The sequence below is a fragment of the Chionomys nivalis genome, chromosome 3, assembly GCF_950005125.1.
Source record: "Chionomys nivalis chromosome 3, mChiNiv1.1, whole genome shotgun sequence".
NCBI lineage: Eukaryota > Metazoa > Chordata > Mammalia > Rodentia > Cricetidae > Chionomys > Chionomys nivalis.
The window spans coordinates 97,002,082-97,023,810 of NC_080088.1; the positions used below are offsets into that span (position 1 = coordinate 97,002,082).

Here is a 21,729-nt window from a genome sequence, read left to right on the forward strand (position 1 = left end):
TGTCCCATGCACCATGAAGAGGTTATTCTGGGGGTGGGGGTATCTATGGCTTATCTGGAATTGAAGTTTGCATGAATGTCTTGCTCTGTCTGGTGGCCCTGCCCCACACACTGCCTGTGACTACACATATACCCGGGAAAAGACAGGCCGGAAGTCGTAGGTTCTCTCTTCTGAGATGTCTGCATAGAGAATTTCCATTTTCATTTTGTTTGGGGAGGTAATTGAGAAACGGTTAAAAACAAGGCGTGTGGGGGTCAGCTCCTTCTCCCCAAGTTTCTGGGAATTCAGGGAGCCATGAAGGGGAGCGTGAATGAATTGGGGTGGAGGGAACCTCCCAGACACCCAATGAGGAACATCTCTCAGGTGGTACCTTTCTTCTTTTGAGTTCTAGAAATTGGCTTGTCCCAGACAATTGGCTCTTGTTTTTTTTGTTTGTTCGTTTGTTTTGTTTTGTTTTGTCTTTTTCTGACCCTTTATGAACTCACTTTATGGGACTAGACCTAGGGGCCAAGTGCACACTAGGCAGGCATTCGTACCAACTGAGCCATATCCCAACCAAACGTCCGGCTCCTGTTGGAGTCCACTCTTACCTAGGTCAAAATTAGGAATTATGGTTCAGTTTTGGCACAAGGTGGTAGTGGAAAGCAGAGATTGAGATACTATTTTGCTTTGGTTTTTATTACATTTATTATTTATTTATCCTGTGGGTGGGTGGGTGGGTGGGTGTGCCGTGGTGGGCATGTGGTAGTCAGACCTCCCCTTCCATCATGTGGAAAGAACCCTGGTGTCACACTCTTGTCACGCGTGGCAACGTGTGCCTTTACCCACTGAACCATCCCACATAGGTATTTCCAGGTACAGCTTCACACCTTTCTCCCAGCCAGCTCTGGCTTTGGTCAGAGAGTCGGGAACAGGTGATGTTGGCGCTTCCCTCACCGCCCCTTGGAGAGGACCACGCAGGCCCAAGGGGACTGGTGAATAACGGAAAACAAAGTCCTCTAGTAAAATAGTCCCTTTTATTTCTTAGCAAAACTATTTCCTCCGTGAGGGGTATTTACAACAGAGAAGGGCAGGAAGTGGGGAAGTTCACAACGATTTGGGGGAAGGGAGGCTCCAGGGGGTGGGCCCCAAGGCTGGGAGACAGACACTTCACACGATTAATTAGAACAGGTTTTCCCGTTTGGGACCGGCAAAACTAGATGGGGACGAGGCCCCTGGAGGAAGTGGGGGTGTAAGGGGACCCGCACAAAACACCCACCCGCCTGGGATGGCCCCGGGATCACCGGTGAGTTTCCGGAGTTCTGGACTGCAGACCCAGGGGAGTCTGACAGGTCCGGTCCCAACAGAACTCGGGGCGGGGTCACGTGGGGCGGGGCCGGGCGGCAGCCGAGGGGCGGAGCCGGGGCGCATGCAAACACCGAGAAGGAGGAGGAGTGACACGGAGGGGGGCGTGGTGGCGCGCCCATCTGGGGGCGGGCGCGCGGGGGCGGGGCCGGGGCGGGTCACGGGCGGCGCAGCAGCACGTGCTCGATGTAATTCTCCAGCTCCTCCTGCTCCTGCAGCCGGCGCTCCTCCGCGTCCGCCTCCTCCTGCGCGCGCCTGGCCTGGGCCTCCAGGTCGGGATGGTGGCGCGCAGGTGGCAACGCGTGGTGGAAGTGACGGCGGCGGGAGGATGCGGGTGGCTGCAGTGTTCGCGGCCGAATGTAGTTGGGGAAGGGGTGATAGGGCCCCGGGGGAAACACCTCATCCTCCTCCCGATCCCAGGGTGGGAGCACTTCGTTCCAGTCTGGCAACTCATCCCGGGCCGGGGAGGGAGGTGGGGGTGGTGGGGAGCGGACATGAGTGGGGGCTGGGGCAGCCCGGGGGGGCGGCACCGGCTCGGGAGGGGCATTCTTCTTCCGCTTCCGTTTTTCCTCCACCTCTTCGATGATGCTGACCACATCGTCGGCTGGCAGGTGGAGTTTGGTGGACAGTTCAATGAGGCTATCGATCGTCTGTGGATCCATCTCCTCGTCGTCGTCGTCCTCTTCCCCTCCCTCCTCTGCCCCCTCCACATCCTTCCGCCGATGGCCTGGCGCCTCCTCCTGGGAGCGCTTGTCCTCGGCTCCGGCTTCCCCGTCCTCCTCCTCGGCGAACAGGAGCGCGTTCTGCCGCGCCCTCTCCGCCTCCTCTGCCTCCGCCTCCGCCTCCGCCGCCTCCTCATCCTCTTCCTCCAGCTCGTCCTCCCCACCACCGCGTCTCTCCTGCTCCGCCTCCTCCTCCCTCTCGCTCTCCCGCTCTTGCTGCGTCTCCTGCAGCCCGCGACCCCCGAGATCGCGCTGCCGGGCTCCGCCCTGCAGCAGATACTGGAGCAGCAGGTCGGAGGCGAGGTCGGCCAGCCGCTCTTCTTGCGCTGCGGCCTGCCGGGTGGCCTCCGCCTGTCTCCTCCCTGCCTCTACCTGAGCCAGCCCTTGCTGAAGCAGGCGCTCTCCAGCCTCGGAGCCGCCCAAGAGTGAGCCCTCAAGCCGGCGCACCTTGGGGAAGGGACCACCTAGGCTTTGGTACGCCTTAGATAAGGGTGTCAAAGTCTCACCTAGATGTGTTTTAGGGGAGGCCACCCCTTCCCCGAACTGATTGGTTTCGGGGAGAGGAGCACTTTCGGGCATTCGAGCCTGGAATTGCGAAGGGACCGGGGGTGACAGAGGAGCGCGCTCCGGGACGCGCGCCTGGAACTCTCCCCAGGAAGCGCGCCATACGCGCTCTGGCCCGGGGCTCTCCAGATTGACTCGGGTCAGCGTGTGCGTGCGGGTTTCCGTCTCTGCTGCGGTCGTCTCTTGCTGGCGCTTAGCATTGCTCGGACTGAAATCTCGAAGTTCTTGGAGCAAGGATGCTAGCGCCTCCAGCTCTTCTGAGCGGTCGTCGGCCTCGGGATCGTTGTCCTGAGTCTGAGGGCGAGGGGGGGCTGCAGCGGGCACTTGGATCTCTGGTGCCGGGAGGCTATGGGTCTGACTGCGCACGGACTCTGTCAAAAGAGCTTCTGCTGCTTCTTCGGGTGTTCCCTGCTGGGAACCTCCTGGGACCGCCGGGGGCGAGGCCGGGCGGTCCAGTGCCTGCAACAGTACCGCGGCCAGCGCCCGGGGATCCACGCCCTGGAAGAGCTCTCCCTGGTCCTGAGGCTCGGAATTCCGAGCGGCTCGGACCTCTGGGACGCTGTCATCCTTTGGCCGGGACACTGCGTCCTCAGCTACCTGCTCTTTATGCTCAGAGCCGAGGGGTGGAGGATAAGCATCGGAGCGCCCTGGGGGCGCTGCTTCCAACCCCTGGATCAGTATAAGGAAGCAGAAGAGGACGGATGCCGGCAACGTGAGGGTTTTCATGACCAACGGGCTGCCAGAGACTGAAAAATAGAAAAAAACCAAAGAAATAGAGAATTTCTGTAAGAATTCCCCGGTTTCTATTTCTGCATTCCCTTCCCCCACCTTTAAGCAGGAAATCCGGGGTTTCCCTTATTTCTCTAACCTTACCCGAAGAGAACACATTTAGCAGAGAACAAGAAAGATGTAGCGATCTCTAGAGTCGTACAAATGAAAAACAACGTCCGCAGTCCTCGTTCTGGGTGCCCAGTGCCTCCTGTCTCCCCCTTCCCTAAGTCATCTCTCAGCCAGCGCCCGCGTACAAGGATAAGCGGGGGGGGGGGGTATCTGTTCCCTCCCCACAGGACTCCCCGGATGGTGCGTGGGCGACTTCATCAGCGACAGAAAAGCAGAGACTCCCCCATTTACCAAAGACCCTTCTCGGGGGCACCCCGCTGTGTTCTCAATACCCCACTCGGAAAGAAAACCCTCCCTTCACGCTCACGACTAAAGAGGGTTGGAGAAATGGACATCGGAGTATTTACCAGCCGGTGTCACGACGGCGGAAGGTGGAGAGGAGGGTCGGGACAGGGGGAAGATCGGGACCCGTCCGCCTTGACTCCGTCCCGCGGCTGGAGTATCAGCGATGGTCGATGCTGGCGTTCTAGGAGCTGGGCTCAGCTGGGTCAGCAACAGCTCTCTCGCTCCGGCTTCAGCACGCTGGACAGCGCCCGCGTCGCCGCCTTATAAAGGAGAGCGCGCGGGGTCACGTGGGCTCGCCCCGCCCCATTGACGTCAATGTTCATTCATGGGGAAGCGGGCGGGTGCAGGGTGGATGGTGGGTGTCCAGTGATTGGAGGATGAGCGTCGCTCCCGGCCTGCGCCTGCGCAGTGAGGCCCTCGGCTGGAGGGGCGTGCGCTAGCCGAGCTCCGGGAAATGAATGAATGAATGAATGAATGAAATGTCGAGGCGGGCGGGGCAGGGGGCTATGAATGAATGAAGGAGGGACGAGGAGAAAAGGATGAATGAATGAATGGAAGAATGAATGGAAGGGTGGGTACAGAAGAGCCAGAAGGCGGGAGGGTGGGTTACAAAGCAACTTGCGGCGCAGAGCCGGCGTTGCTGAGCAGAATAGGCTAGGAAGAGGGCATCGCCAGCATCTAACTGGGCGTCAGTAAGAGATCAATACTGGATGGGGGGACGGTAAGGGTTTGAAAGCCGGGGAGGGGGTCGAGCTCCCTACTCCGCCGCCACAGCGTGGTCTATAGGGAGCACGCCCAAGGACGGCGTGAACCTGAGAGGAGGGAGTGGATCTGCGGTGCGGAATGCCCGCCCAGGGCCAGGGCAGATGGGTGGATATTGCGGTTTGGGTAATCACCTTGGAAAGGGTCCTAGTCGGAAGAGAAAAGGGAAAGACTGACGATGTGTGTGCCTCTGGGTCGTGTCTGCTCACGATCGGTCTGGAGGGGGTGGGGAAAAAAAGGTGTGTTCTGTCCTTCTGACCAGCGGACTCTGCTGTGCATGTTAGGGGTCCCTGTTGTGCCCCTTTTCAATTCGCCTCTCCCACATCCTTCTGCTTATTTTCCTCTCCCCCACAGCCCCCACCCAAGGACATTTGGAGGGCGAGACCAGACCAGGTGGGGAGGGGGTTGAGCAGGTGGAGAAGGTGACTCAACTCCATTTCTCTCTGCTGCTTAAAGGGGAGGTCTGAACGCGACCGGAGGGGGGTGCACTGCCACGTCAGAGATGGACCCTCTCAGCCATCAGACCCTTAGACCGTATCTCCTGCCCAGAGGGGTTGGGGCTGGGGGCTTGAACAGCTAGAGGTTCCGGGAGTGGGGGGCGATGACGCAGAGATTGCGCAGAAAATCTATCAGCCAGCCAGGTCCGGTGAAGGGAGACCAGACGTGGGCGGAGGTGGGATGGGAGGACGGAAATGGGGAGGGGGTAGAGGAGAGAGAAAGGTGGCCCCGGGAGCAGCTACTGCAGGAATGAAGGGGAGGGAGGGAGGCTGGAGGGGGCTGCGGTGCAGGCGGACGGAGAGCAGTGCGGGGGCGTGGGCAGGGAAAGGGGGGTGACAATGACACATACCAGAAACACAAGAACTGCGGACACAGGGGTGCTTGTAGGCACACGAAAAGCCCCTCCAGCACCCCAACAATCTGGAAACCAGGATGTGTTTGTGTGGAGGGTCTCAGCGCCTCTTTCAGTTAGCCCTACCTTCATCCCACCATTAAACTGACCCTCATTCTAAGACCCTAGTTCATGCACGCGCCTGCGCGCGGGCATGGACACACACACACACACACACACTCACGTGCTTTCCCTCTATAACCGGCAGTGGCTTCTCCCTTCCATCAGTGGCTTGACTTTCCCAGAAGAAAACCCATCAGCTCTGCGGAGAAAAAGGTGGGGTGAGGGAGGAGAGGGAAGAGATGGGGGCAGGGGGAAGGGACAGAAAAAGAACCTGAAGCAGGTTGAAGGAGCGGGCTAAAGGAGAGAAGCAAACAAACCAACTTGAGAACCAAGGTGACAGTATACACTCCAAAGAAGGGAGGGAGAAGGGCCTAGAGATACCCACCACCACCACTGCAGCAGCGACGGACACTCCCCCACACCACCATCCAGAGCCTGCGGCTAGAATCCCCTCCATTCCTTTCCCCTCCCCACCTCCCTTCATCCTGAGCAGTGGGCTAAGGAGAGGGTCGCATTACCTTCCTTAAGGAAGATCAGAAGGCTGCTGGTTCCGACGTCTGAAGTGGGGGGGGGCTTCAGCGAGAGGAAGGTGGGGGAGAGAGCTCGCCAAAGAGGGGTGACTGAGGGGATTGAGAGTCTGAGTTTGAGATCCCGGGAAAGGAGACAGACACCGAGAGAAACCAGATACCTGTGGGCTTGTATGCATGCGTGTACATGTGTGAGCGTTTCTCTGGGCAGAGAGTAAAGAGACCCAAGGCAGAGAAGAAAAAGAGAAATAGGAAGAAGCAAGTGAAGATATCACATTGAGACTGGATGGATGCGGTCCCAGTTTAAATGAGTTGGGGAGGGGGGGGCTTCTCTTACCACCTGTGTAGCTGTTGCTGCATGGGGTAAATTCTAGTCTCTTGAACTCTCGGCAGACACCTGTGCTATTTGGGGTCTTTGAATGCTTCCAGATCTGGTGTCTGGCTTAGTGTGTGCGCCTTTCTGAGGATCCTTTCCTGCCTATTGGTGTGGTGTGTGTTCGTGCTTATGTGAACTTCTCTGTACCCTTCTTGTCCCTCTCCTTTCTTCGCCTTGCAAATCTCAGGACAATAAAGTCTATAATTGAAGCCAGTTGGTCTGCAGCTCCTCTCCCCCAAGTCCTTACCCCAGGCTGTTAGGGGCATTCCCTATTTCTCTGTCATCCTCAACTCCCCTTATTTGGAAACCCAAGTAACTGCGCATAAACTCACATCTCAAGACCCTTGGTCGTCATAGGGTGGAGATGGGCAAGAAGGGCCCAGATAGCAGACAGGTTTGATGAGTTCATTTCATAGGGTCAAGCCCCTTCTGCCTTCATGCTCTTAGGACTCCGTGTCTCTCTACCTGGTCCCTAGCTCAGCTCATTCACATAGCACATACCCCTCCCCTCCCAGGGATGACAGATGCTCTCACGACTTCCCCTTTGTAGTTATGTTATTTCTGAGGCAGGGTCTCAAGTAGCACAGGCTGGCCACCAACTCACTAAATCACTAACTGAAGATGACCTTGAATGTCTGATTCTGCCTCCCCCTCCTAAGAGCTATGATTACAGATGCAATCCTCAGTGCCCAGTTTATGCGGTGTTGGGGATTGAACTCGGGGCTCCATGTATGCTGAGTAAGCACTCTGCGGATGGAGCTCCACTCCCCCCCCACTCCTGCCCTATCAACCACCTCTTGAGACTCTGCCGCCTCTACAGAGGAAAAGATCTAGACAAGGGGCAGGTCCCTAGGTTGCGGGAGAGGAGGGAAATGGCCAGATGGATAATGACATGGAAAGACAACTAGAAAAGGCGTAGCTAAGATGAGGACCTGGAGGGTACACCCGGTATCTGCTCTGACTTGTGTGTATGGACCTGTGCACTTTGGTCCTGGTATCTGAATCTCTCATGCATTCCAGGGGTAGAAGGAGAAGGTGAGGTTCAGCAGAGCCATGATCACAGAGTTGACGGTTTGGAAAACCAGGGAGGAGGGCTGGGGGAAGGGCATTAGGAAGTGTGGGAGAAGAGCAGGGGCTTCGTCTCCCCACCCCCAGCCCTGCAGCTCATCCAACCCCCCCTCTTCCTGCTTCCCCTCCCCCAACCAGTGACTCACCTCTGCAGCCATTCATTTCGTCAGCCATGAGAAGGGATGGAAATAGGCAAGGAGAGGGGCGCTTGATAAGGAGACAGGGGTCTCCACTTTGAACTAAAAAGAAAGAAAATGTTAAAGACCCTTGAGAATGGTCCGATTAGAACCCACTCATGTCTTACCCCACAAGTCAACTCAAAGCTGGGGAAGTCTGGGAAGGAACTTGGAGAGAGGGTCAGGGGGGGCCAACAAGGTTCCGAATGATACATTGTGGGGAGGGGGATTCCCACCCTGATTTTTAATCCCAAGGTCCCATTCTATTAGACCCCCGCCCACTCACTTCTGAGTGGGGGAAGGGAGACCCAGCAAGCCGGGGGAGGCCATTGCCGCATAGATGAGTCACCAAGCAACGAGGAAAAGAGACAGAGATGGGAGAGACACAGAGAAACTGTTACTTGAGAGACCTAGGAAGGGTAACACACCACATACGTTTGTGCATGTGCGCGCACACACACATCCACACATACAATGAAGGTGGTATTCACAACTAACATGGGAAATTGGGTGCTTCCATAATCTTGCTCCAACCCCCTCCAAAATCCATCTGTCACAGGACCCAGTCCCCCTCTTACCGAGTTACTCTCCGACTCTCAGACACACCCACTTAACAAACACAATGTCACACTTAGCACAGTCACCCAGACTTAAGGCTGAGGATGTGCCCGGAGTGATAGCAATTCTCATTGACAGCCCTTATTCCTTTTTCCTCCCAGGGTAGTGGGAGAAAGGGGAAAGAAAGAAAGAAAGAAAGAAAGAAAGAAAGAAAGAAAGAAAGAAAGAAAGAAAGAAAGGAAAAGAAAAATAAATAAAAAAGAAAAAAAAAGCCTCATGGAACGTGACTTCAAAAAATCAAGACGCCGTTTCGGGGACTCACAGCCGGCACTATGTACACGCGACGATACACATAAGTCGCCTGCCTCGCCATCCACACACAGCCAGTGACATTAAGCATCCTCATAAAAAGAAAAGACACTTGGAGTACCTGTTTCAGAGGATACATCAGGTTTGTTGCCCCGAATACATCCCACCCAGACACCCCTTGGCTCGCACACGTATGTACAGAAACGCAGACACACAAAGACACCCATGGGCGCACTCACACGGTCGAGAACCACCTTGCGCTGCCTCGCCCGCGTCCGCACTTGTCCTGGCGCCCCCGTGTGGTAGGATTGAGGATCGCAGTCTCCGCCGCTCTTGGAGCAGAAGGGGGTGGGGGGCGGTGCCCAGGTTCTTTTCACCTCCTCCTCTCTGTCACGCGCTGCCCACCCAGAAATGAGGAAAGGCAGAGAACGTCTGAAAAGCACAGTCTAAAGAGATGGGAGCCAGATGCCTGGATTGGGGTTGAGAGAGAGGCTGGTCTTGGATGATAGAGTGAACTCAGGAGACGAACCCAAGAATTTAGGAAGCAATTCATTCCTATGACCAGGGGAAACTGAGGCCCTGGGCTAGTCAGGGCACAACCTAGGTTCTTTCTTCTGTTTGGTGGAGGTGGGGGAGTGCAATGGACAGCATCTCTCCCCGCCCTTTGCTCCAGGAAGTCATTAGCCCAATTGCTACCGGGCTTGGAGATCCTCTTGAATATAGGCTGTTGGGGGGAGGGAGTCACCCTTCCCCATGGTCAAGAAATGAAACATACACACACAGAGGAAAGACCAAAGATCCTTTAGAGTCACATGGCCATAGTGGAAATGACCAGAAAGGTGGCATGGTCAGGCTGAGACAGGGCAGAGTCTGCAATGGCTGTACTGGGAAGGATTAGACAGCGATGTCTGTCCCCTTTTCAAGCATTGAAACCTCCTGGAGCCCTTCACAGCCCACACCTTGGATTCCATCTCCAGCAAACGCTGTCCTGAAGGTAACATTTCCCTAGCAACTGTTCCCATGTCCAACGAGAAGTTCAAGCCGATAGGATCGCCCAGAGAGAGATTCCGCGCATGCTCGGGGCTTGAACCGCTTAGGTTATAGACTCTGAAGAGGCTTCTGGCAACTGAGAGAGACTTAGAAGTCATTTGGATCTTCCTGGGTTTGTTCTCTCCCTCTAGTTAGCGGGGAGATCCAACAAAGGAGACCACACCCTATAAACACAAGTTATTTTTCATATTTAAGCAAAAAGAGTCCAGGGTGAGGTTGGGGTGAAGCTCAATCGAAAGAGCCTTTGCTTAGAATGCCCAAACCGAACCCCTGACTTCCATCCCCAGCACCCATTGCATAAACTGAGTCTCACCAGACATGTCTGTAATCCCTACGCTTGGGAGTAGAAGCAGGAAGATCAGGAAGTCAAAGCCATTCCCAGCTACATCTCAAATTCAGGCCCAGCTACGGGATACACGAGATGTTGTCTAAGGGGGTGGGGGAGTCCACATGTTGTTTAGAGGAATGGTGGAAGACGAATGCAGAAATATCATGGGATAGCCCTCTACTGCCCTCGGGTTTCCAGCCCAGTCAAAACCGCTCGCTGGACCGAGCTTTTTGAAAAGCAAAACCGTAGCTGGATACATTTTTAGCTCCCCCCAATCCCCCTTGGGCGGACAAGTTCAGAAAATGCCTCACCAGAGATAAGCACGGGAACCCAAATAGGGAGCATTAGAAATATATTTCCTTTACAAAGTCTCATACACGTTGGGCAGTGGGTGAAGCCAGAGGGATAGGACATAGCTCTGGGGCTTTAGGGAGCAAGGATAAATACAGACACAGGACTCTCCTACTAGGGGCTGAGTGCTGCACGCACCTTTGCTCGCTTCCACCAGGGGGTGTAAGAGAGAAGCCAAGAAGTATGATCTTCCCTTCGGGACAGGGAAGAACTCTGAAGGGGCCTGTCCTTAGCTGGGGCACAGACCCGGCAGCGGTCACGCAAAAGAATCTCCTAAATCAGGAGCTGATGTGGGCAAGGACATTTTGGGGTGCTTTTAACAAGATAAGAAAAGTTAGGGGCTTAGGAATCAGAACCTAGGGGCTGAAGAGATGGTTCGGTGGTTAAGAGTACTGGATGCTCTTCCAAAGCTCCTGGGTTTGGTTCCTAACGCCCAGGTGAAGTCACATAACCACCTGTAACTCCAGTCCCAAAGAATGCAGCGTCCTCTTCTGGCCCCCTCCGGCACTGCACACACGTTGCATACAGACATACATGCAGAGAAAACACCCTTGCACATAAAATAAAAATTTTTTTTTTATTTTTTAAAAAAGAAAACAGCCGGACGGTGGTGGCGCATGCCTTTAATCCCAGCACTCGGGAGGCAGAGGCAGGCGGATCTCTGGGAGTTCGAGGCCAGCCTGGTCTATAAGAGCTAGTTCTGGGACGTGGACCAAAGCTACAGAGAAACCCTGTCTCAAAAAACAACAACAACAAAAAAAAAAAAAAAAAAAAAAAAAAAAAAAAAACCTATCTTTTTGTTTCATTATACATACCCAATCCAATTCCCCACTCCCTCCCCACAATTTTTTTAATTTATTTTTTTTAATATTTATTTATTTACTTATTATGTTTACAATATTCCGTCTGTGTGTATGCCTGCAGGCCAGAAGAGGGCACCAGACCCATTACAGATGGTTGTGAGCCACCATGTGGTTGCTGGGAATTGAACTCAGGACCTTTGGAAGAGCAGGCAATGCTCTTAACCTCTGAGCCATCTCTCCAGCCCCCTCACAATTTTTTAAAAATGTAAAAGCAAACCTTTAAAGGAGGAGAGGGGCTGGAGAGCTGGCTCAGCAGTTAAGAGCGATCGTTGCTCTTGCAGAGGACCCGCGTTCAGTTTCCGGCACCCACATGGCAGCTCACAGTCGTCTGTAACTGTGATTTCAAAGGACCCAGTTTCGTCTTCTGATCTCTCTGGCATCAACCACGCATACAGTATTTGTAGGCAAAACACTCATATACACGAAATAAAATCAGTCTAAAAAAGAAAGAATTAGAGGTTAGGGCCCACAAGATGCCTAGTGGTCAAAGGCTCTTGTCACTCAGCCTGACAACCTGAATTTGATTCGTTGGATCACAATACCGGAAGAAAAGAACTCCCCCAAACCTCCCTCTGACCGTCACACTCCTCCAGTGATGCTCTCACTTGTACACAAAATAATTAAATACGAAAACAAACCGTTGATATTGTTTGTTTGTTTTAAATATCAATCTATTTCTGAGGGGCGGAGCTTGGGGCTGGCAGGGGTGGGGCTGCCTTAGGATGTGCAGGAGGGGAGGGGTCTAAAGAGTTTCTTGCTCCTTTCAGGAGAGGCCTTAGACGTCCAGCCCTCCCGCAGGCACTGTGCAGTGTGACCCTTGGCCAGCTCAACCCTCCTAAGCTGATCTGACCTCCAAGCCAGCTGTGAGCACAGCCGGGATGCCAAGTAGAGCTGGTGCAGCCTAGGCAAGCTACTGGTCGCTGCAGGTGCCACAGCTGCTGGCTCTACACTTGAGCCCAGGAGCTACTGCAGAAGGCAATACTGGCCTTCTCCACCGGGCAGAATGCGGAGGGACACAGGCACAGCCTGCGCTGTGGGCCTGCAGGCCTCTGGCCTTGAATAGCCGCCGTTGATCACACCAACAGTCCTAACTAGTGGCGGTCGCGCTGCCGTGAGAGCGACAGCAGCAGGAGGGCCGTGTCTTAGCTTGCCCTGGTATGAAGATGGTGGGCTCGGCTAGACCGGGATCCTCCACTCAGTGAATGGGGCTAAAAGGATGTCCAAGGGGACCATAATGGGCGTGCACCGGAGGCCAAAGGGTCTTCCTCAACATCATCGCTCCCACAGCATCTCACATGGGCCGATCCTCAAGAGGTTTGGCTTAAGGGATGAAGGTGAAGTAAGTTGGGTGAAAGTCTGGATCCCCCAAAGTACCAGGGCTGGACTAGAGTCAGAAGGGTCCCACTACCTGGATTCCCACAGAAAGATGGATGAGTTTGGAGTAAACTGAGGATAAGGGTGTTTGGATTCCTGGGTCTCCAAAGGGAGACGAAACGAGGGAGATGGGTCAGAAGATAGGGTGGAAGAGGTTCAAATTAGAAAATTTTAGGTTCTTAAAGAGTTGGCAGGGTCGTCTGGCCGTGGAGATGGGATGTCAGGCCGTCTGAGCACCCTCTGTCTTCACCAGCTTGGGGGTTAAGAAGTATTTCCTCAATTGGGGTTGGAGGTAAGATGGTTGCCTGGGAAAAGCCACGCCAACTTGGTCCTCGGAGACTGTCTCTTGATTGCCTGTGAGCAGAAACAGTGCAGGAGCCTAGGCTGCTCCTGGTGCAGCGCCTTCAGGGTCTCCAGGTACGCCCGCAGGGTATGGATCCAGACTGGGAGTGGCCCCTGCTGCAGACTCCAGCTTCATCCTCGGCCGCTAGGGGGCTCTCTCCCAAGCTCCGCCCCAGACATCACTGGGGGTTCCCTGGCCCACAAGCCGCAGACCACACCACTCAGGTGACAGGCCAGATTCGAGGAGGCCAGAATAACTGGGACTACAGAGCTGAAGGAGAGTCGTTCGCTAGGACCCCTACCTCTTCGGCTTCGAGAGCATCCAGGCCCAGACCATTTGCCACCTGTGGGTGGCGACCCCTTTGGGGGTTTTCTGAAGGGTCAATTCTGTGTTCTGGCTCTCAGCTTCCTGGTCCTCTGTAGGACTCCATGGAGCCTCCCTCTTGCCTCCTCTCCCCGTTTTGTGCTTTTGCCCTGAGACCCTAAATGGACCCAATTTGAGCTTTCATGCTGTTTCTCCTCCATCTTGCCTCCTGATCCTCCTCTGACTGTTTCTGTCCCCTTAGAGACTTCCAAATCTGTCTGCCTTTTTTTGGGAATCAAACCACAAACTACTTCCTTCCCATTTGGAATTCTTCCCTTCCTTCCTTCCTTCCTTCCTTCCTTCCTTCCTTCCTTCCTTCCTTCCTTCTTCCTCCTTTTCTTTCTCCTCCTCCTCCTCCTCCTTCTCCTTCTCCTTGGCCTGGCCTGGAACTCCCTATGTAGCTAAACCAGGCTGGCCTTGAACTTACGGATCAGCCCGCCTCCCTGTGCTGGGATTCAAGTTTTGTGCCACCACACACACATCAGGTTCCTCTTCCTCCTCCTCACCCTCCTGGACCACTGCCGATCCAGGGTTCCTCACACCCCCGCTCTCCACATCCCTTCCTCCAAGCCTCCTTCGAGTCCCTCTCTAGAACCTGGCATGCTCTTAGTGACCAGTTCTTCTATTTTCTCTGCCCAGAGACAAGGCCAAAGAGGAAGGACCTCCCTCCCCAAGTCCTGATGACTCCTATTCCGCAACTATTTCCTCTTATGAACTGCACAACCAATCAAATCCACCACGCTCTTTCAGCCAGTTCCGGTGTTCCTCTCACATAACCTGATTCAATGCCCTTAGCCAAGACCCCAGGGACACAGGCCCCCAACTATGCAGGGGATGATTAGCTTGGTTGGCTTAAGGGGGTTAACCAGCTGTGGCACCAAGAGCTGTGTGAGGGAAACACTGTTGTTTATTTTTTTCCTATGGGTGTTTTCCCTGCATGTACGTGCCCAAGGAAATCAGGGCATCGAATTCCCTGGAACTGGAATTACGGAAAGTTTGCCCAGTGTGGGTGCTGGAATCAGAACTGAGGTCCTCTGGAAGAGTAGGAAATGCTCTTAACTGCTTAAGCCAGTGGTTTTCAACCTTTGGGCCAAGACCCCTTTGGGGGTCAAACGACCCTTTCAGAGGGATTGCATATCAGATATTTTCATTATGATTGATAACAGCAGCAACATTTACAGCTGGGAAGCTGCAACAGAAATTTTACAGTTGGGGACCACCACAAGGTGGGGAGCTGTATTCAAGGGCCACAGCGTCAGGAAGGCTGAGAACCACTGGCTTTAGCCCTCTCTCCAGCTCCTGAAACATACTTCTAAAGAAGACCTCCAGCTCCCTTTTCCTTTTCTGAGTCTTTGTAACCTGCCTCCAGTTAGGCCAGTCTGGATGAGGGGAAGCAGTAACGGCTAAGAAAAAAGGAACTAGGCTTAACGCGTGTCCCAGCTCCTCTGGGGCCACTGAAGACTACAGGGCTTGACCTGTACAAGACAAAGCTCACCCCATCGACATCCCGTAATGGAGGAGGGAAGGATTTATAAGGCCCTGGCCCTCAAAGACCAAAAGGAGTTAATCACTGCTAGGCGGAGGGTGGAAGAGTTTCTTCAATAATGCAGCTGCCAGTGTCACCCATGTTCCTGTAAATAACCTTTCATTCATCTTCTGTAATGAGCCCTGATGAAAAGCATTGGTACACACACACACACACCCCACACCACACACTATGCACACACGTGCCATACACACACTCATACACACACAACCTACACCACTCATTATACACACACAAGCCATACATACACACACATCACACACTATACACACATACATATACGTCATACACACACTGCACACACACACCAAACACACTCAGCCATGAAAAGAGGAGGACTGACTGGGAAGAGGAAAGACCTCAGGGGTGTGATAGATAGTGTCATGTGTCCGCTTGTCACAACCTAGAACCACCAAGAAAGAAAGTCTCCAGATCAGTCAAGTCAAGATCAGGTTGGCCTGGGGATATGTCTGCACGGGACTGTCCTGGTTCTGCATTAATAGACAGGGAAGACCCAGATCACTGTGGGCAGCACCATTCCCTAGGCAGAAAATCCTGGGCTGTAGAAAAGTGGAGAAGCCAAGCTAAGAGTTGAATGTGCATGCATTCATTTCTCTGTGCTCTTGACTGTGGGCGTGATGTGAGCAGGCCCCGATCACTTGGTCCTGTCGTGACAAGCTGGCTGTCACCTGGATCTGTGGGTGATGAGGGAGGGGGCTGCCTAAGAGGGCCGCGTTAGGGAAGGAAAAGCAGCTTTTGGGAGAGCGTCTTCCTGGATGAGCCTTCCCTCCACTCCTTTCTCAGAACGAAGGAGTGAAGCAAGAGAGATTTTGAAGGAACTTGTCTGTTTGACAAGGGCCTCCTTGGGCGGGGAACCCCAGGGACAAATGACAGGAACATGGAGACCGGAGACAGAGGTGGATAGGGAAGGTGAAGTAGGAGGGCCTCTGACACACGAGGCTGGCCCGGATCGAGCTGCACCACTGGGGTCTCCAAGAGGGGCACGGCCGTTTTTGTCCCTGCAGAGGGTAGCTTTCTGTGCACCCCACGCAGAGCTGCTCCTGTTTCCCGGTCCTCTGCTTTTGTGGGGCTGGATCCGGGATGTTGAGAAATGGAGGAGAGGCCAGTGCACACAGAGAAAGGTGTCAAGGCAGGGACATCATGTCCAAGTCTGGAGAGCGTGGGAGGAAGAGGAGCAGGCACCGAGCTGCACGCGCTCCTGGGTACTGGCTGGGACTTGGGTTCCAGATGAGGGACTTGCGCTTCATACAGCTCTGGGGAGCAGTGGGTTCAGAGTTCAGGGGATGTTCTGTGGTGCCTTGGAGAGTGACTCCAAACTGTGAAGTTCCCAGGGGTATGGAGCAGAAACCCTCCATATGAATCTGGCCCAAGTGGAGCCCAAGAAGACTCCAGGGATGGGGCAGCTGGGATGCGGGGGCCATGAAGTCCTATGAACAGAATTCTGGTCCTTGTCCTGGCTGGGGAACTGGATGGAAGGGATGAGAGTGGTTGATGGTTCCTTGTTTATTTATTTGTTTTCCTTGTGTATGTGTGTGGGTGTTTGGCCTGTACATGTCTGTGAACCGCTTGTGTGGTTGGTGCAGGTCGAGGCCAGAAAAAGGCGTCAGATCCCCTGGCGCTGGAGTTGCAGACAGTTGTGAGCCACCGCCGTGTGAGTGCCGGGAATTGAACCAGGTCCTTTGGAAGGGCAGCAAGAAGCTGAGGCAGGCGGATCTTTGTGAATTCCAGGGCCACCAAACCCACCATAAAGATCAGAAGACAGAAATGATGGCTTTTGAAATGCTAATTCTCATGGGGTGTGGACCACACATTGCTTTCTTTTTCTTCTCCTCCTCTTCCTCTTGGCACCAGCAATCCATCCCTTCCTCTTGGCACCAGCAATCCATCCCAGGAGCTCGGGCGTGGAAAATAAACATGCTGCCTCCGATCCACCTTCAGCAGCAGCTAATATTAGTCAAGGCCTTTTGAGAGGCAGGAGAGAGAGAAGGCCTTTGACTCAGCAGCCCTGTGTGGGTCCTCTCCAGGCCATGATGCATTATGAATCACAGCCCAATCCAGAGTGTTCTCAAAGAGAGTTGGCATAATTCTCAGAAGGCCGTAGGCGGGTGGTTATGGTGGGTGTAAAATGTCACCGCAGTCATGTGTGTCTGAACACTTGGTCTCCGGCAGGCGGCGCTCTCTGGGGGTGAGTTTGGAGCCCTGCTGTGATGGGGGTGTATTTACTTGCATAGTCGCTATGACAAGATAAGATACTTGACAAATATCAACTTCCGGGAAGACGGTTTCCCTTGACTCACAGTTTGAAGGTACAGGCTGTTGTGGTGGCAGCGGCAGCAGGTCACATTGTCTCCACGGTCAGGAAGCAGAGAAGGATAAAGACTCAATTTTTTTTTCTTTCTATTCGGTCTTGGACCCCAGCCCACAGGATGCTACTGATCACATTCAGGGTACATCCTGTCTCCTCAGTTAAACATACTCAGAGATGTGTCTCCTACGTGACTCAAATCCAATCATCTTGACCGCTTGCTCCAGTAGGTCTCCACCTCCTAATGGTTTCACAGTCTTTCAAACAGCGCCACCAGCTGGTGACCGAGTGTTAAAGCACATGAGCTCAAGAAAGGCACGTCGTAAGAGCCAACCACAGGTGGGGAGATCAGAAAACCAGCTTCACCTCCAGACACACGGGAGGTCTGAGGTCAGCGTTGGCTGCAAGAGACCCTGTCTCAAAAGTAAGTCAGTAGGGACTGGAGAGGCATCAGTGGCTAAGGGCACGCTGCACAAGGACTGGAGTTCAGATCTTGGTCCCATGAAATTATCAGGGGATTGTGCAAATGCCTGTAACTCCAGTTCCAAGGGATCTGGCAGCCTCTTCTAGTCTCTGTGAGAGCACACACACACACACACACACACCTGCACACATGCATGCATACATACTCACAAACACACATATGTGCACATACATGTAAATAAAAATTTAAAAATCACTATGCATTAAGAGCGAGAATAGAACTAAGTAAATGTTTACTCCTAGATGCAGGGTGTTATAAACCCTGTAGTTTTGGACATATTTATTTTTTCAAATATTTATTTTTTCAAATGAAAGTAAATAACATTTGAAATCCAGCATATTCCTTTTTTAAGCCATTATGAATTTCCATGGTAAAAAATTGGTATCGGGCAGGCATTTCCTGTACCACTCCAAAGGTTAAGAGGTGTGACTGAGAGAAGTCAGGCTGAGCATGGAATGGTCAGGGCACAGAACGAGATGTGTGTAGCCCAGCTTTGTAGGAATTGTTTTAATACTGTTTTCCTTACTAGAATGAGCGTTTGCCTGGCCTTTGATTGCTGATACCTGGCTAACTAGGACATTGCCCAGATAAGTGTCCTTTGTCCCACCAACAGTACCTTCACTTGCATATACTATTGTGCAGCCATATAAAAGAAAAATTTTATATATAGGTTTATGTATTGTTGGGGATGTTTATGCTGTGCTCTTTTGGACAAAATAAAAGTATTCTGTTTTGAGGCAAAAAAAAAAAAGAGTGAGAACAGGCCTTTTCTGTCTGTTTATTGTTTGAATGCAGACAGGCTCTTGCTATGCAGCGTAAACTAGCCTTGAGTTTGTGACCCTCCTGCTTCATCCTCCCAGAGGTTGGGATTACAGATGCTCAAAATCACACCAGTCCAACAACCATGAGGTGGCTCACAACTGTCCGTAACTTCACTTTTAAGGGATCTTATGCCCTCTTCTGGCCTCCATTGGCACTGCACCTATGTGGTGCACTGCCATACATGCAGGCAAAACACCCAGACACATAAAATAAAATACTTTCATACCTTTAATCCCAGCACTTGGGAGGCAGAGGCAGGTGGCTCTCTGTGAGTTCGAGCCTAGTCTAGTCTACGGAGTGAGTTCCAGTACAACCGGGGCAACACAGAGAAGAAACCCTGCCTAAAAAATGAAAGAAAACAAAAAACAAAACAAAACAAAAACAAAAACCCTCATAACTTCTAAAAGTCCAATCACTTAAAAAATTACATTTGAGCCAGGTGGTGGTGGCGCACACCTTTAATCCCAGCACTCGGGAGGCAGAGGCAGGCGGATCTTTGTGAGTTTGAGGCCAGCCTGGTCTACAAGAGCTAGTTCCAGGACAGGCTCTAAAAACTACAGCGAAACCCTGTCTCGAAAAAAAAAATTACATTTGCGGGCTGGAGAGACATCTCAGAGGTTAAGAGCACTGGCTGTTCTTCTGGAGGACCTGGGTTCAATTCCCAGTATCCACATGGCAGCTCACAGCTACCTGTGACTCTGGTTCCTGGACACCAGACCCCTTCATGCAGACCAAACACCAATGCACATAAAACAAAAGCAAAAAATTCCATTTGCTTAATTATGGATGGGGCACCTGTGCACCATAGCACACATGTGGAGGTCAGAGAACAACTGCTAGGAGTTGGTTCTCTTCCTCCACCTGGGGATGGAGACCAGGCTGTGGGGCTTGGCAGCCAGTGCCTTCAACCACTGAGCAAGCCATCCTAACAACCCCATGTGCTTTAAAACAAAAGCAGTGCCTCATGTAGCCCAGGTTGGCATCTAGCTCTTCATGCAGCCGAGGCTGCCTTTCAATTCCCAATCCTCCTGTTTCTACCTCCGTAGTTCTGGGATTACAGGCGTGAACCGTGATTCCATGCTCCATTTGGATTTCTGCAGAGTGCCGGAGATGGAAGCTAAGGCCTCCTGCTTGCTGAGCAAGCAGTCTACCCACTGAACTGCACCCCCAGCGGCTCAGGTGTTCCATCGCCCACCGTCACAACGAGCTCCCTTTTCAGACAAGGGAGGAGACCAGACACAAAAGGGTTAAGCAATTGGCGGCCCATCATTTGCAGAGCCGAAGAATGCCTAAAAGCCTGACTCAGAAGGACAGTACTTAAAGGAAAGGCCTGGATGGCGCAGAAGGTGATGGATCGCTGATGTCACGCTCGCTGGTGAATCACGACAGCTCCCTTTCCATAAAGACGACCTGGCCCCTCGCTTCCAGTAAGGGCTGAGTGAGATGATGCACGGAGTGGACTTAGCGTTATATTTCTGGCACAGAGGCTCAGGTAATGGGAGGAATTATTATCTAGCCAATTGGAGCAGCCGTTCTCCAGCAGGGTTTCGTCACAGCCTGCACAGCACAAGGCAGCCATGCCGGAAGTAGCTCTTTGTTGACTCCGTGGGCAGGATTGTACGATTCTAGGAACACCTTTGAGAGCTTCGTGAGTCAGAGATAGAAGAACCGTCAGCCTTGATCGTGAACTCTTTTAGGACAGGGTCGTGTTGGAGACATCCCTGTATCTCTGTGTATTCAGTAGTGGCCGTTGTCATCACTGTGGGAGAATGCCTGGCTTAGATTTGGATATTGTTTGTTAAGACTGTGTCTCTGAATGTAGCCTTGGCTGTCCTGGAACTCACTCTGTAGACCAGGTTGGACTTGGACTCGCAGAGATCCGCCTGCTTCTGCCTTCCAAGTGCTGAGGTTGAAGGTGCGCAACACCACACCGAGACAAATTTGGATTTTAAAATTGGCAAATTGAAGCTGGGTGGCAGTGGTTCTCGCCTTTAATCCCAGCATCCAGAAGGCAGAGGCAGACGGATCTCTGTGAGTTTGAGGCCAACTTGGTCTACAGTGTGAGTTCCAGGACATCCAAGGTTACCCAAAGAAACCCTGTCTTGAAAAACAAACTAACTAACAACAAAAAATAATTGGCAAGGGCTGGAGAGATGGCTCAGTGGTTAAGAGCATTGCCTGCTCTTCCAAAGGTCCTGAGTTCAATTCCCAGCAACCACATGGTGGCTCACAACCATCTGTAAAGAGGTCTGGCGCCCTCTTCTGGCCTTTAGTCATACAGACAGAATATTGTATACATAATAAATAATATTTAAAAAAAAAATTGGCAAATTGAGCTGGTAATATGGTCAGCAGGGAAAGGCATTTGCGGCCAAACAGGATGATTCAAGTTCCATCCCCAGGATCCTCATGGTGGAAGGAGAGAATTGGCTCCCAAAAGTTGTTTTCTGACCTCCGCAAGCAACTCAGCAAGCCTGTACCCACCCACTATACATATTACAAATAAAATGTAATAAGACATGCAAAACAAAAATAATATTTTCAGTGGGGTGGGGTGGTACAATGCACACCTGTCTGTGATTCCAGCACTTGGGAGATGGAGGTAGGAGGATCAGGAGTTCAAGGCCAGTCTTGGCTAGACAGCAGTCTGAGACCATCTGGGCTGTGTGGGAACCTGCCTCAAAACGGAAACCAACAACAACTGGGATGTAGCTCAGGAGTCAGAGTTCATGCTCACCTTAAAAAACAAAACAAAATGAAAAAAGCATGTGTTTTAAAATTATGTCCCTCGGGAGCTGGAGAGATGGCTCAGTGGTTAAGAGCATTGCCTGCTCTTCCAAAGGTCCTGAGTTCAATTCCCAGCAACCACATGGTGGCTCACAACCATCTGTAAAGAGGTCTGGTGCCCTCTTCTGGCCTTCAGGCACACACAGACAGAATATTGTATACATAATAAATAAATAAATATTTAAAAAAAATAAAATAAAATTATGTCCCTCTCTCTCTCTTTCTCTCCCCCTCTCCTCCCCCTTCATGTGTACAAGCACACGCCACAGGGGAGCCAGAGAACAATTTCTTTTTTTTTTTTTTTTTTTTTTTTTTTTGGTTTTTCGAGACAGGGTTTCTCTGTAGCTTTGGTGCCCGTCCTGGAACTAGCTCTTGTAGACCAGGCTGGCCTCGAACTCACAGAGATCCGCCTGCCTCTGCCTCCCGAGTGCTGGGATTAAAGGCGTGCGCCACCACCGCCCGGCCCAGAGAACAAATTCTAAGACTCAGCTCTCTTCTTCCATCTTGTGGGCTCTGGGGATTGAACTCAGGCAATCGGGTTTAGAAGCA

The 21,729-nt window shown here is 52.5% G+C and overlaps 1 protein-coding gene across 3 annotated transcripts; it reads right to left on the bottom strand.

Annotated features, from left to right (window-relative positions):
• Positions 1 to 997: 997 nt before the first annotated feature.
• On the bottom strand, positions 998 to 7,739 carry Vgf (VGF nerve growth factor inducible). Of its 3 annotated transcripts, XM_057764911.1 has the most exons (5): positions 7,647 to 7,739; positions 5,651 to 5,728; positions 4,712 to 4,793; positions 3,878 to 4,075; positions 998 to 3,376 (listed from the first exon to the last, which is right to left on the bottom strand). In XM_057764911.1, exon 5 carries the CDS (start codon positions 3,354 to 3,356, stop codon positions 1,503 to 1,505), a length of 1,854 nt encoding a protein of 617 aa, XP_057620894.1. In that variant the 5' UTR covers positions 3,357 to 3,376; positions 3,878 to 4,075; positions 4,712 to 4,793; positions 5,651 to 5,728; positions 7,647 to 7,739; the 3' UTR covers positions 998 to 1,502. The 3 variants fall into 3 exon arrangements, with proteins under 3 accessions (XP_057620894.1, XP_057620895.1, XP_057620896.1); XM_057764912.1 differs by lacking the exon at positions 4,712 to 4,793; XM_057764913.1 differs by lacking the exons at positions 3,878 to 4,075; positions 4,712 to 4,793; positions 5,651 to 5,728; positions 7,647 to 7,739 and adding an exon at positions 3,504 to 3,653.
• Between the last annotated feature and the right edge of the window lie 13,990 nt (positions 7,740 to 21,729).

Coding starts and splice junctions, on each gene's coding strand:
- Vgf (XM_057764912.1), bottom strand. CDS start 3,356: ATGAAAACCCTCACGTTGCCGGCATCCGTCCTCTTCTGCTTCCTTATA.